This window comes from Carcharhinus amblyrhynchos, chromosome 13, assembly GCF_965287045.1.
Source record: "Carcharhinus amblyrhynchos chromosome 13, sCarAmb.v2.hapA, whole genome shotgun sequence".
NCBI classification, from domain to species: domain Eukaryota; kingdom Metazoa; phylum Chordata; class Chondrichthyes; order Carcharhiniformes; family Carcharhinidae; genus Carcharhinus; species Carcharhinus amblyrhynchos.
The window spans coordinates 76,924,087-76,937,917 of NC_137336.1; the positions used below are offsets into that span (position 1 = coordinate 76,924,087).

Genomic DNA, 13,831 nt, shown 5'->3' on the forward strand with positions numbered 1-13,831 from the left:
ACCTGTTCAGGTCATTGCACGTAACCAGCACGTCTTTCAGACTGTGGGAGGAAACCGGAGCACCCTGAGGAAACCCATGCAGACAGGCAGTGACCCAAGCTGGGAATCAAACCCAGCTACCTGGCACTGTGAAGCAGCAGTGCTAACCACTGTGCCGTGGATGGGGTGAGATGTGGATGAAGTGGAATAGAGGAAACGGAGTGGGAGAAGCTCATGTGTAGCCAAAACACCAGCACGGAGCTGATGAAGAGAGGGATTTGAGGCTGGAGGAGAGTTTTGTGCAGCAGAAACACTGGTGGGCAAAATGGATCGTTCGTGTCCAGAAAAACAACGCAAGAAAGGGAGGAGATGAAGAAAGTGAATGGAGGTGGAGCAAAGAAAAGTAGTTTATCCTGCTGCTGTTTGTGGGGTTTTGCTGTGTGGAAACTGGCTGCCCGGTTTTGCACGTTACCACAATGACCTCACTTCAAATCTACTTGGATCATTTTGAGTGAGGTGTCCTGAGATCACAAAGAGCCCACCATCAACTGCAAGTTTCCTCCTGTGTTATCTGCAACTTTGCCTTGTCATTGTGTACACTTGAGGAACAAGACCGAGGGAGATTTTGGAAAGAGAGTTGGTTTGAGAGCGGAGGGAGCAGATTCCTTGGAGGACAGGAACTGTCAACACCCAACAGGAAAGGGATGGTATCCAGCTGGAGGTGCGTTTTTATTCATTCATTGTTGGCGAGGCCGGTATTCACTGCCCATCTCTAGCTGCCCAGTTAAGGAGGGTGCAATGATCTGTCCTCTTGAATACAATCTTGAGAAGTTTCCAGAATACTCCAGAGTGCACCTTCCTATTCAGTCACATTGTTGCGGGTTTGGACTCACATCCAGCCCTGACCAAGACCAGTCGGCAGAGTTTGTTCCCAGGCAGATGTCAGTGAATCAGTTGGTGTTTAACCACAGTCTGACAATTGTGTGGTCACCGTTACTGAGATGCACTTCATCCATGCACCAAATTTAATGTCCACAGCCACCTTGGGGGGGATTTGAACTCATGCCTCTGCATGGTTGTTCCAGGAGGCGATGGTCTAGTGGTATTGTCGCTAGACTGTTAATCCAGAAACTCAGCTAATGTTCTGGGGACCCGGGTTCAAATCCTGCCACAGCAGATGGTGGAATTTGAGTTCAATAAAAGATATCTGGATTTGAGAATCTACTGCTACTATGAAACCATTGTCGGAAAAACCCATCTGGTTCCTTTCGGGAAGGAAATCTGCTGTCCTTACCCCGGTCTGGCCTACATGTGACTCCAGAGCCACAGCAATGTGGTTGACTCGCAATTGCCCTCAGACAAATAGGGATGGGTAATAAATGCTGGCCAGCCAGCATCGCACCATGTTCCATGAATGAATGAATATAAAAAATATTTCAAGTAACATAACAACGACACTATCGTATCCATCTCTGAATATATACAAACATCTACTTAATGTTTTGCAGTGTAAATGTTGACATAGACATTTAAAAAGATGGAAATTCTTCACAATCATTTGCATGACAGCAGGAAGCAAGGTTAACACGGATGGAATGTGCAGGTACCAATTATCCTTACCTTGTCTCGGATTGGATAGGAACCCGCCAACCTTTGACCTGGCTGAGCTGGGAGTCAGAGAGTTGCACCTTCAGTGGAAGCTTGGGTACCCAGACAGTGAGGTGGAGCGTGGCACGCAGACGCTCGTACGAGAGATCCACCCGCATGCCCTGCCGCCCTCTGGTCTCTTTCCCATCCACGTAGATGTAGTCACAGCCTTTGGAGACCTAATAATAACAGGGTGCATTTATATAGCACCTTTAAATGCAGTAACACATCCCCAGGGCCATCATTATAACAAAGCACAAGATATGGCAATCAAAGCTTCAATCAGAGGGAGTTTCAAGGAGGGCAGCATGGTGGCACAGTGGTTAGCACTGCTGCCTCACAGCGCCAGGGACCTGGGTTCAATTCCTGCCTTGGGTCACTGTCTGTGTGGAGTTTGCACATTCTCCCTGTGTCTGCATGGGTTTCCTCCCACAATCTGAAAGATGCCCAGGTTGGGTGGATTGGCCATGCTAAATTAACTCTAGTATTGGGGGAGTTAGCAGAGTAAATATGTGGGGTTACGGGGATAGGGCCTGGATGGGATTGTGGTCAGTGCAGACTTGATGGGCTGAATGGCCTCTTTCTGCACTGTAGCGATTCAATGATTGTCTGATTCTATGATGTCTTAAAGGTGGTGAGTGACGCAGAGAGGTTAAGGAAGGAAATTCCAGACATTACTGCTCGGGTAAATGGAAACACAGCGTCAAACAGCAGAGTGACCAAGATCAAAATAAACCCAACCCAAGAGACCGGAATGAAAGGAGCACAAAGATTTCAGGAACTGGAGGAGGTTACAGAGATGGGGAGGGGTGTAAGGGCTGGAGGTGGTTACAGAGATAGGGAAGGGTACAGGGGCTGGGGGCAGTTACAGAGATGGGGAGGGGTGTAAGGGCTGGAGGAGGTTACAGAGATAGGGAAGGATACAGGGGCTGGGGGCAGTTACAGAGATAGGGAGGGGTGTAAGGGCTGGAGGAGGTTACAGAGATAGGGAAGGTTTATAAGGCTGGAGGAGGCTATGGATATAGTGAGGATTGCAGAGCCTGGAGGGGGTTACAGGGATAGGGAGGTGTGTCGGGGCTGGAGGAGGTTTCAGAGATAGGGTGTGAGAACTGTAAGGGGTTACACAGATAGGGAGCGTTTAGGGGCTGGAGGAGGTTACGCAGACATGGGAAGAACATGCAGATTCTACTCAGACAGTGACCCAAGCCAGGCATCGAACCTGGTGCTGTGAGGCAGCAGCACTAACCATTGTGCCACCGTGCCACCCCAGAGTGAATCACTGGGCTGGGCAAGAACGTGAGCTGTGTGCATACTGAATCTCCACGGCAGTGCCTGACCATTAACAGTGGGGCTCACCTTAACAATATTTCTGTCCTCCGATGTACATTCCACAAACTCTGTCACATCTGTCACCAGACCACTGCCATCCACTGTTACAGCTTTAATGGGCACCGTGACCAAACGCCCAGTCAGGATGGCCATGTTCAGGACCTCCCCTTCCTGTTGCAGAGTCAAGAACAGGAGAAAGATTAAGGCACAATATCAGGGTTTGAATCAATCACAGAATCCCTGCAGTGCAGAAGGAGACAATTCATCGAGGTGGCACCGACCACAATCTACCCAGGCCCTATCCCCTTAACCCCACATGCTTACTGTGCTAATCCCCCCAAAACTAGGGTCAATTTAGGTTAGCTACCTAACCTGAGCAGCTTTGGACAGTGGGAGGAAACCGGAGCACCGGGAGGAAACCCACGCAGACACAGGGAGAAACTCCAGATAGTGACCCAAGCCGGGAATCAAGCGCAGGTCCCAGGTGCTGTGAGGCAGCAGTGCTAACCACTGTGCCATCATGCTGCCCAATACTGAAATGTGAAGCTAGATTTATTGAAGTGCTTCATCCCTTTTGAATTATTTTGTGCGGCAATGCATGTAGAATTTGGAAGACTGAGTGCGTGGCACTGAAGGATCTTGGTCAGGACAGATAACACAGACAGGGTGAGCTGGGGGCCACTAAAGAGATGGTGGCCAGTGATGGACTGATAAAACCAGTGACCTGCAAGGGGCCAGAATTGGGAGAATCAGAGATCTCAGAGGGTTATAGAGGCTGCAGAAGGTCCTGTAACCTCCTCATCTCTCCTACACCTGCCTCCTTATCAATTAAGGTACAACATACGAAGAGATTCACCAGGATGCTGCCTGGGATGGAGCATTTGAGCTATAAGGAGAGACTGGATAGGCTGGGATTGTTTTCTCCAGAGCAGAGAAGGCTGAGGGGAACATGATTGAGGTACGTAAGATTATGAGGGGGATGGACAGAGTAAATAGGAAGCAGCGGCTCCCCTTGGCTGAGGGGTCAATCACAATGGGGCATAGTTTTCGGGTGAGGGGTAGGTAATTCAGAGGGGATTTGAGAAAAAAAACCTTTTCACTCAGAGGGTGGTGGGAATCTGGAATGCACTGCCTGGGAAGGTAGTGGAGACCAGAAACCTCACAACCTTTCAAAAATATTTGGATGAGCACTTGAATTCAAGGATATGGGACAAGTGTGGGAAAATGGGATTAGTGTACTTTAGTGGGAAATATTGTCGGGGGAGGGGGTGGAGGAGGTCTGTGTCTCTTGTGGGGGCTTGGACTGGATTATTAAAATACTCACTCTGAAGTTAGGAGTGCTTTTAATTCTTTTAACTGTTTCAAAGCAACTATTGGTGTAAAACCTGCTTCTGTCAGATGGTTCCCGGCTCAGCACAACCGTCCAGGGGAAGTTAGCCCTTCTGGGCAATTGCTGGGTAAATGATTACCTGGAAAAGTCCCAGAGAGAGATTCCCCAGCACATTATTGGTGTCAGCCCCAAATCTGAGAAAGCAGGGAATTTACAGGCCCCATTCGAACATACAGGATTCACACAGGAACACAGATTGACAGGGTCAATGCTGAGAGGCCGTTTCTCTAATGTGAGAGTCTGAGACCAGAGGGCAGAGTCTCAGAATAAAGGGGCAACAACTTAAGACTCAGATGAGGAGGAACAACTTCTCTCTGAGGGCTGAGAGTCTTTGGAACTCATTGACACAGAGAGCTGTGGGGCAGAATCTATGTATATATCTAAGGCTAAGATAGACAGATTCTTGATCAAGGGAATCTTGATTAAGGGAATCAAGGGTGAACTTGAGGAATATCGGATCAGCCATGCTCCTCGTCACGGAATCATAGAATGCCTATAGTGTAGAAGAGGCCATTTGGCCTGCACTGACTCTCTCAGACTAATTTTCCCAGGCTCTCTTCCCGCACCCTATCCCTCTAATCCCACACATTTGTATGTTTTGTTTTATTTATCAGTCACAAGCATGCTTACATTAACACTGCATTGAAGTTACTGTGAAAATCCCCCAGTTGATACACTTTGGCACCTGTTTGGGTACTGAGGGAGACTTTAGCATGGCCAATGCACCTAACCATCACGTCTTTGGACTGTGGGAGGAAACCTGAGCGCTTAGAGGAAACCCATGCAGACACGGGGAGAACATGCAAACTTCACACAGACAGTGACCCAAGCCGGGAATTGAACCCGGATCCCTGGCATTGTGAGGCAGCAGTGCTAACCACTGTGCCATGTCATCCAATGTCAATCCCGTCTCATCTTGGGACACTAAGGGCATATCCAATCCACCTACTGAATGGGGGAGCAGGCTCGAGGGGCCGAAGGGCCTCCTCTTATTCCTATGGTCTATGTTTTGATTTTAGCAACTTCAGTCCATGTGGAGAGACAAGGATAGTTGGTGTGGCTCTCCTTTGAGCAGAGATGGGCAAGGTTTCGAATCGAGGGGTTTTGATCAAGGTAATGGAGGAGAAATTGTTTCTACGCGTAGGTTGGACCAAAAGGAAGACTGATTGAAGGTATCGCCAGAGGGGGATAATGAAATGCAGCACGTTGAAATGATCCACATACTACAAGCAGATTCAACAAGACCATTCAAGTGGCAACTGGTTACATACTTGCTCCAAAAAACAGTACATTCTGTGAACTCTCCCTGCAGGCTATCCTTGCCAATTTGAGTAATCCAGTCTATATTGTGGTGGTGCAGTAGTTAGCACTACTGCCTCAGCGCCAGGACCTGGGTTCATTTCCAGAAAGAAAGTCGGATTCAAAGTAAGATGGTGAGGAGAGTGGAGCAAATCGTGGTTGGGGGGAGGAGGAGTGGGGGCGGGGAGGAGGAGCGGTGGGGGGGACAGGAGGAAGAGAAGAGAGAGGGGAAGGAAGAGGAAGTGAGGGAGTGAAAATCATAGAACCATAGAATCCTACAGTGCGGGAAGCTGCCATTCGGCCCATCAAGTCTGCACCGACCATAATCCCACTCAGGCCCTATCCCCATAACCCTATGCATTTACCCTAGCTAGTCCCCTTGACACTAAGGGGCAATTTAGTATGGTCAATCCGACTAATCTACACATGTTTGGACTGTGGGAGGGAACCAGAGCACCTGGAGGAAACCCATGCAGACACGGGGAGAATGTACAGTCTCCACACAGACAGTGATCCAAGGTGGAATCGAACCCGGGTCCCTGGTGCTGTGAGGCAATAGTGCTAAAGGGGGTGCACTGACTGAAAGGAAGTGTCACGGGCTGAATGCTGCCCGATTCCTTGGTGTGTGTTGCCTGGTTGACTGGATCCAAGCGCAGATCGCGTGTCCGCGCTTCTCACACATTGCCAGCCGCTGACAGCAAGGTGGCTGGATCCCGAGAGAACGTCCCCCAGGTTCAGCTCTCTCTCTGGGGTCACCCTCCCGGCTCAGGACACAGGGAGGGTTTGTAACCTCGAAGAAAGGCGTTCCATTCCCAGCCTCCCCCATTACCATGGCGAGTGGGACCAGCCCCTGGATGTCTCGCTGGGTAACCATGAGCTCGGTGATGGTCCTGTTGCGGTCCAGAATGGCCCTCCTGTCCCCGTACTCCACCTGCCAGGCAATGCGCCGTGTCACCACTTCGCCAGTAAACTCCTCCATCTCCAGCTCCAGCCACGCAATATCCCGGGAATCCAATCCAGCGCTGTTGCTGGAAAACAGAGTGAGAAAGAGGGGGTAGACTGAGGGATACGAGTGCAGAGAGACAGGTACAACAACAGCTAAGATTTTTAATACTTATACGAAAGTCCTAAAACGTCCCAAGGAAGTTCACAGGGGCATTATGGACAAATTATGACACCAAGTCACGTAGAATCATAAAATCTATGGCACGGAGACAGGGCCTTCAGATAAACTGGTCCATGCTGACCAAAAAGCTCACCTCAGCTAACCCAATTTGCCTGCATTTGGCCTATATCCCTCTAAATCTTTCCTGTCCATGTATCTGTCCAAATATCCTTTAAATGTTGTCAATGTACCAGCCTCAACCATTTCCTCTGACAGCTCATTCCACAGATGCACCACCCTCTATAAAAACATTGCTCCTCAGGTTCCCATTAATTTTTTCCCCTTTTAACTCAAACCTATGCTCTCTAGTTCTTGATTCCCCAACCCTGGGAAAAAAACTGAGTGCATTCACCCTATCCATGCCTCTCATGATCTTATAAACCTCTGTAAGATCACCCTTCAGTTTCCCCAATCTCCTAAGAAAAAAGTCTTCGCCTGTCCAATTTCTCCCTATAACTCACTCCATTGAGACCTGGCAACATCCTTGGAAATCTCCTGTATCTCTCCAGTTTAATAACATCTTTTCCATAGCAAGGTGGCCAAAACTGAATACTCCAGGTGTAGCCAGATCAATGTCCTGTACAATTGCAACATAACTTCCCAACTTCTATACTCAGTGCCCTGACTGATTAAGGCCAGCATGCCAAAACCCTTCTTCACTGCCTTATCTAACTGTGACTCCACCTTTAGAGAACCATGCACCTGAACTCCAAGGTCCCTCTGTTCCACGATACTCCCTAAGCTCCTACCATTCAAAGTCCTACCTTGATTTGACTTTCCAAAATGCAACACCTCACACTTATCTGTATTGAACTCCATTCGCCATTTTTCGGCCCACTTTCCCAGCTGATCAAGATCTTGCTGCAATTTTTGATAATCTTCCTCACTGTCCACAAAACCACCTATTTTAGTGTCATCTGCAAACTTACTGATCATGTCTTGTTGATATAGATAAGGAAATCCCATGTCCATTAGGAAGTCCAAGGCCAGATGACTGAAAGCTTGGTCAAAGAGGTTTTATGGCATATCTTAAAGGGGAGGCAGTGGCATAGTGGTATTGTCACTGTACCAGTTATCCAGAGACCCAGGGCCTGGGAGACCCGGGTTCGAATTCCCCACAGCAGATGGTAGAATTTGAATTCAATGAAAAAAATTTCTGGACTTAAGAATCTACTGATGATCGTGAAACCATTGTAAATTGTCGGAAAAGCCTTGTAGACTTCTATTAGGTCGCCCCTCAACCTCCATTGTTCCAGTGAAAACAAACCATGTTTTTCCAACCTCTCCTCGTAGCTAATACCCTCCAGACCAGGCAACATCCTGGTTAACCTTTTCTGTACCCTCTCCAAAGCATCTAAACTCTTTTGGTAGTGTGGCAACCAGAATTGTACACAGCATTCCTAACTAAGGTTATGTACAGCTGCAGCATGACCTGCCAATTTTTCTACTTAATGCCCTGACCAATGAAGCATGCTGTATACCTTCTTGACTACCTTATCCACCTGCGTTGCTACTTTCAGTGATCTGTGGACACGTATGCCCAGATCTCTCTGCCTGTCAATACTCCTACTAGGGTTCTACCATTTACTGTATAATTCCTACATGCATTGGACCTTCTGCTATCTCCCCATCCAAGTCTCCAAATAATCTACATCTTGCTATATCCTCTGACAATCCTCTTCACTATCCACAACTCCACCAATTTTTGTGTCATCTGCAAACTTACTAATCAGACCAGCTAGATTTTCCTCCAAATTATTGATATATACTATGAACAACAAAGGTCCCAGCACCGATCCTTGTGGAACACCACTAATCACAGCCCTCCATTCAGAAAAGCATCCCTGTACTGCTATGCTCTGTTTCTACGGCCAAAATGCAGAGATGCTGGCGTTGGACTTGGGTAAACTATTCCAGGCCAAGCCAGTTCTGTATCCATCTCATCAGCTCACCTCTGATCCTGTGTAACTTCATCTTTCGTACCACGAGGTACCTTGTCAAAGGCTTTAGAAGGGTTTAAAATTCCTGTCTTCTCACACAGACACACACTAAAGCCCACCCCCACCTTAACTCTTGTCATTTCTATATCTGTGTTACTGGATCAATGTCACCCCACAACAGTAAGGCTTTTCTACTAAATTTTTTTCCCCAAGTTCACTAAACTTTCAAGCCCTTTTAACCCACCTCTTCAACTTCAGGGGTTGCAAAACATCATTATAAATGCAGACATACACGAGCAAGTCCAGAAGATCTGAAACACTATTAACCACCAGTTCTGTCCAGAATCCCAGCACCAAGGTCCAGAAACAAAACCTCAGTGAAACTGAAACCCTTCCTTCAAAACCAAATTCAACTTAAAAATTATACATTGTTCATAACCTGTGCCCCATCCTCAGAGTGTCTAGCACATGAATACTGATGTCATTGATACATCATGGTCTACTTCACTAATTTGTATTTCGATTCTATTAACCCATTCTACTACCCCTCCCCCAAAGTATTCTATTAGCTTCTTAACAACATGAAACTAATGGCCAGATGTTACATTGCTCGAGTGACAGCACACCCGAACTGGTAGCTTATTAAATCGTATCAGCAGAATTGGACACGTATCCCAAAGCCATCATGTGCTTGAGCAATATTCCAGCCTGTGGGTGCGTGCGAGAGTCAGAAGCAAGTCCGCCAACAATCAAGAGGGCAATTTACCCCATCAAAGGGGCCAATTTTCTGTAACTGTCTGGGTTATGGCTGGCAAGCGGGCAGATTAGCCAGCAGCCTCTACATTTCGGCTTCCACCTTAACCCAGGGCAGGATGAATTCATAGAAATCATAGAATCCTACAGTGCAGAAGGCCCATTGAGTCTGCATCGACCACAATCCCACCCAGGCCCTATCCCCATAACCCCATGCATTTACCCTAGCTAGTCCCCTGACACTAAGGGGCAATTTAGCATGGCCAATCCACCTAAGTTACACACCTTTGGACATTAAGGAGCAATTTAGCATGGTCAATCCACTAACCCACACATCTTTTGACTGTGGGAGGAAACTGGATCACCCAGAGAAAACCCATGCAGACACAGGGAGAGTGTGCAAACTCCACACAGACAGTGATCCGAGGCCAGGACTGAACCTGGGTTCCGGGCACTGAGAGGCAGCAGTGCTCACCACTGTGCTGCCCTGCCACAACTCTTAGCACTGAAATCGAATTTAAAAGATCGTCTGGCAACTGATGTCCCACTGGGATGTTGCAGGCTGGAAATCCACAGCTAAATCTCGAAGTTCATTCCACGAAAGGCATAGAGTTGTCATCATGTATTTATTTAAGAGTTCGCAGGAGCAAGTCAACATTGCCACACAATAAGAAGGTGTGTTGATTGTGAACAGACAGGATTCACAGTGCGTGCCGCTCCACATAGAAGACTTTAGTTTGCTTTTTATTGGAAGATTAGAGCCATCTGGACTTTGCAATTGGATATCGGTGGGGTCACATGGTGGTTAGCCCTGCTGCCTCACAGCGCCAGGTTCGATTCCTGGCTTGGGTCACTGTCTGCGCGGAGATAACACATTTCTCCCCATGTCTGCATGGGTTTCCTCTGGATGCTCTGGTTTCCCCCTACAGTCCAAAGATGTGTAGGTGGACTGGCCATGCTAAACTGCCGCTTAGTGTCCAAAGTTGTGGGGGTTAGGTGGATTGGCCATGCTAAATTGTCCCTTAATGTCAGGGGGACCAGCTAGGATAAATGCATGGGGCTGTGGGAATAGGGCCTGGGTGGGAATGGCCTCCTCCTGCACTGTAGAGATTCTATTGATGAAGGGACATTGGCTGAAGCCAGTCCAGATGATCAGCTAGTCAGCTCCTGCGTCAGTTGTAATGTTAAAGTCAAAACCTTTCTATTTGCATTGCAACTGATCAATAATCTGAGACCATTTACTTCTCCAAGAATCTGTAATTTCATCTCCCGTCTCGATTTGACAAGCTCATAAATACTCTTGTCTTCATCCTTGACTGTGCTTCTCAAAGTCAATTAGGGATGGACAATAAGTGCTGGCCTATCCAGTGACACCCACATCCCGCACCCTGAATTTTTCCAACAAGTTGTAATAACATTCAATGCATTACCATCACTGAATCCCCCACTATCAGCATCCTGGGGGGGAGGTGGGAGGGAGGGCGGGGGTCATCATTGACCTGAAACTCAACTGGATCCAGCCACATAAACACAGTGGCTACCAGAGCAGGTCAGAGGTTACGAATCCTGTGGAGTAACTCACCCCTTTGGAGCGGCACAGTGGTTAGCACTGCTGCCTCACAGCACCAGGGACTTGGGTTTGATTCCAAACTTGGGTCACTGTCTGTGTGGAGCTTACACGTTCTCCTCGTGTCTGCGTGAGTTTCCTCCGGGTGCTCCGGTTTCCTCCCACAGTCCAAAGATGTGCGGGTTAGGTTGATTGTCACGCTAAAATTGCCCCTTAGTGTCCTGGGATGCATAGGTTAGAGGGATTAGTGGGTAAATGTGTAGGGATATGGGGGTAGGACCTGGTTGGGATTGTGACTGGTGCAGACTAGATGGGCCAAAGGGCCTCTTTCTGCACTGTAGGGTTCTATGATTCTATGAAAACGCATGACCTTATTTCCCATCAAGGCAGAATCGTAAAACTAATCCCAGAGAAAACATAAACTACAACAAGTTAAGCTATTGAAATAGGAATAAAAGACTCATCTGTGTCAGCCTAGCAACAATGACATCACTGAACCTATGAGCTGCAGAAAGCATGTTTAAGACAAAACCTTTCTGATAGGTACACTAATGTCACACTCTCCCGAATCCAGTATTCTAACATCTCTTCCGAGTATGACATACATGATTACTGATGTCACTGATACATTAGCAGAGCTATTTCAGTGAAACAGTTACACTGCAAATCCTCTGAAGACAGATGAGGAATGTAGGCAAATGAAATCTGCCTTGGCTGCTTATGGTGCAGTCCAGTAAAGTTTAAAGTTTATTTATCAGTGTCACAAGTAGACTTTTATTAACATTGCAATGAAGTTACTGTGAAAGTCCCCTAGTCGCCACACTCCCATACCTGTCCGGATACACTGAGGGGGAATTTAGTATGCTCAATGCACCTAACCAGCACGTCATTTGGAGCGTGGGAGGAAACCAGAGTACGCGGAGGAAATCCACGCAAACACGGGGAGAACATGCAGACTCCTCACAGACAGTGACCCAAGCTGGGGTTTGAACCTGGGTCCCTGGCACTGTAGTGGCATTTACACTGAACATTGCCCCTACCCCATCAGGCAGCTCCCAGGTCAGAGAGTGCCAAACTCCCTCTCTCTGATTCAAACTCTTTCCCCCCTGCCCCCCTTACCTCCAGCCCTTCAGGGTGTGGCTCCTGGTGCAGGTAATTGTGGCAATACGGTGCTTGGATCCATGCGAATGCTGTAACTCGACATTCCACATCTCTGGAACGTTGGGGTGAACAGACACAATCTTCACACCCTTCTTCAGCTTGGCCCTGACCAAGGCAAAAGGAGGAAGGGCAAACAAGTTTTACTGGTGAAGACGGGGGGGGGGGGGGGGGGGATGGTCATAGGGAGGTGTAATAAAACAGATGGATTCCTCTTCCCCCTACCCCGCCGAGAACCAAGGCTGAAACACCCAAGAAGGAGTACCTCACCTTATAATCTGTAAAGTGTCTGTGAAGTGGTATGACCTGCTCGTCAGCAACTTCGAGTGGTTAAATCAAAATAACTCCATGACACCCGAAAAAAAATTCAACAAATAACACTTTCTCTAACTAACAATAAACAGGTTAACTAAACTATTAACAAACCAAATAAAACACTATTCTAATAGAATGCTGGTTAGATAAATACACTTTCCATTTATTAAAAATAGAATTTAGTCACTCTCCAAATTACGACGACGTTTGGCGTCTTCCGAAGTATTCTGCTTTCTTTCTTCTTTGCTTTCTTCACTGTCGAGATGAAGCTTTCTTTTAAGACATAAATGAGGCCATGAGAGCCGGCAGTTCTCTCTATCAGAGCTGACAGCAGTGATAGGTGCTTTCCCAGTTTATGCCATTGCCCGCCGGCTCTTATACTCCTGATGACATATCAATATTTCCCACAATATGATTGGTTCTCAGGTTACCAAAATATCAATTTCAAATCTAACAGGTGCTTGGTACCTAAGTGCCTAATTTAAACTGATCGGCTAAAATTCAAGAAACAGCCCATTGTCTTGGCAACACTACTGTTTGGCCTTTGACACAATGTTTCACTCTGTGTACTGGCGCCATATGCACTGACATCTTTTTTAGAACTTTCTAAGCACAGAGCAAACGCTACCTTTGAAAGGGACCATGCAATGCTTTTTTCCCCAGAACATTTTCATCATTTTTTAAAATAATTCTTCAAACACCAACTTTGCAACACAAACATCTGGCAAGGTCAGCCATTCCCATCACCATATTAACCTCCGCCATGCCATCCTCAAGTCCCACTCGCCTCCAGCCAATACAACACACCCAACCTCAGCAATAACTTGTTGTCTACCCTTACCAGTCTTACCTGATCACCACCTCGTCCGCCGAGATGTTTGTCATGATTGCCAAGGCGACGCCCACCGTCTCTCCCGGCCGCAGGCTCCTGGTGGGCAGTCGGAGCAGCACGTTGGCATCCAGCCTGGCCTCCTGCTCAGCTGGCAGTGTCAGGAGCACCAATCGACCCACAGATTCCAGCTCCTCCTGGCTAACCCTGTCTGATTCATCAAACCGCACTCTTCCACAGTCCGCAGGCTGGAGCGTTCTGAAATACAGCTCCATGCTGCTCTCCCGAGTGATCCCCGGCACTCCCCCCCTGCGTCGTCTACCTGATCGACCCGAGGGCGGAAACCACCCAACAGGCAACTCGAGGCTGGCAACGCAGATTCCCAGCGGACCCTAGAGAAAAATCGAGAGAGAAATAACACAACACCAACAATACTCGGTTTAAAGCTCCCTACACCATC

General features: G+C 47.7%; 1 protein-coding gene across 1 annotated transcript in view; it reads right to left on the reverse strand.

Moving 5' to 3' along the window:
* The window catches only part of LOC145351367 (transmembrane protein 132D-like), a 57,420-nt gene that overhangs the window by 23,904 nt on the left and 19,685 nt on the right, over positions 1 to 13,831 (reverse strand). Inside the window, exons 3-7 of the mRNA XM_080200980.1 lie at positions 13,393 to 13,763; positions 12,189 to 12,335; positions 6,474 to 6,672; positions 2,983 to 3,126; positions 1,600 to 1,805 (exon numbers count right to left, since the gene is read on the reverse strand). Of these exons, the coding sequence (XP_080057106.1) occupies positions 1,600 to 1,805; positions 2,983 to 3,126; positions 6,474 to 6,672; positions 12,189 to 12,335; positions 13,393 to 13,763 (1,067 nt within the window). The remainder of the gene's footprint in view (positions 1 to 1,599; positions 1,806 to 2,982; positions 3,127 to 6,473; positions 6,673 to 12,188; positions 12,336 to 13,392; positions 13,764 to 13,831) is intronic.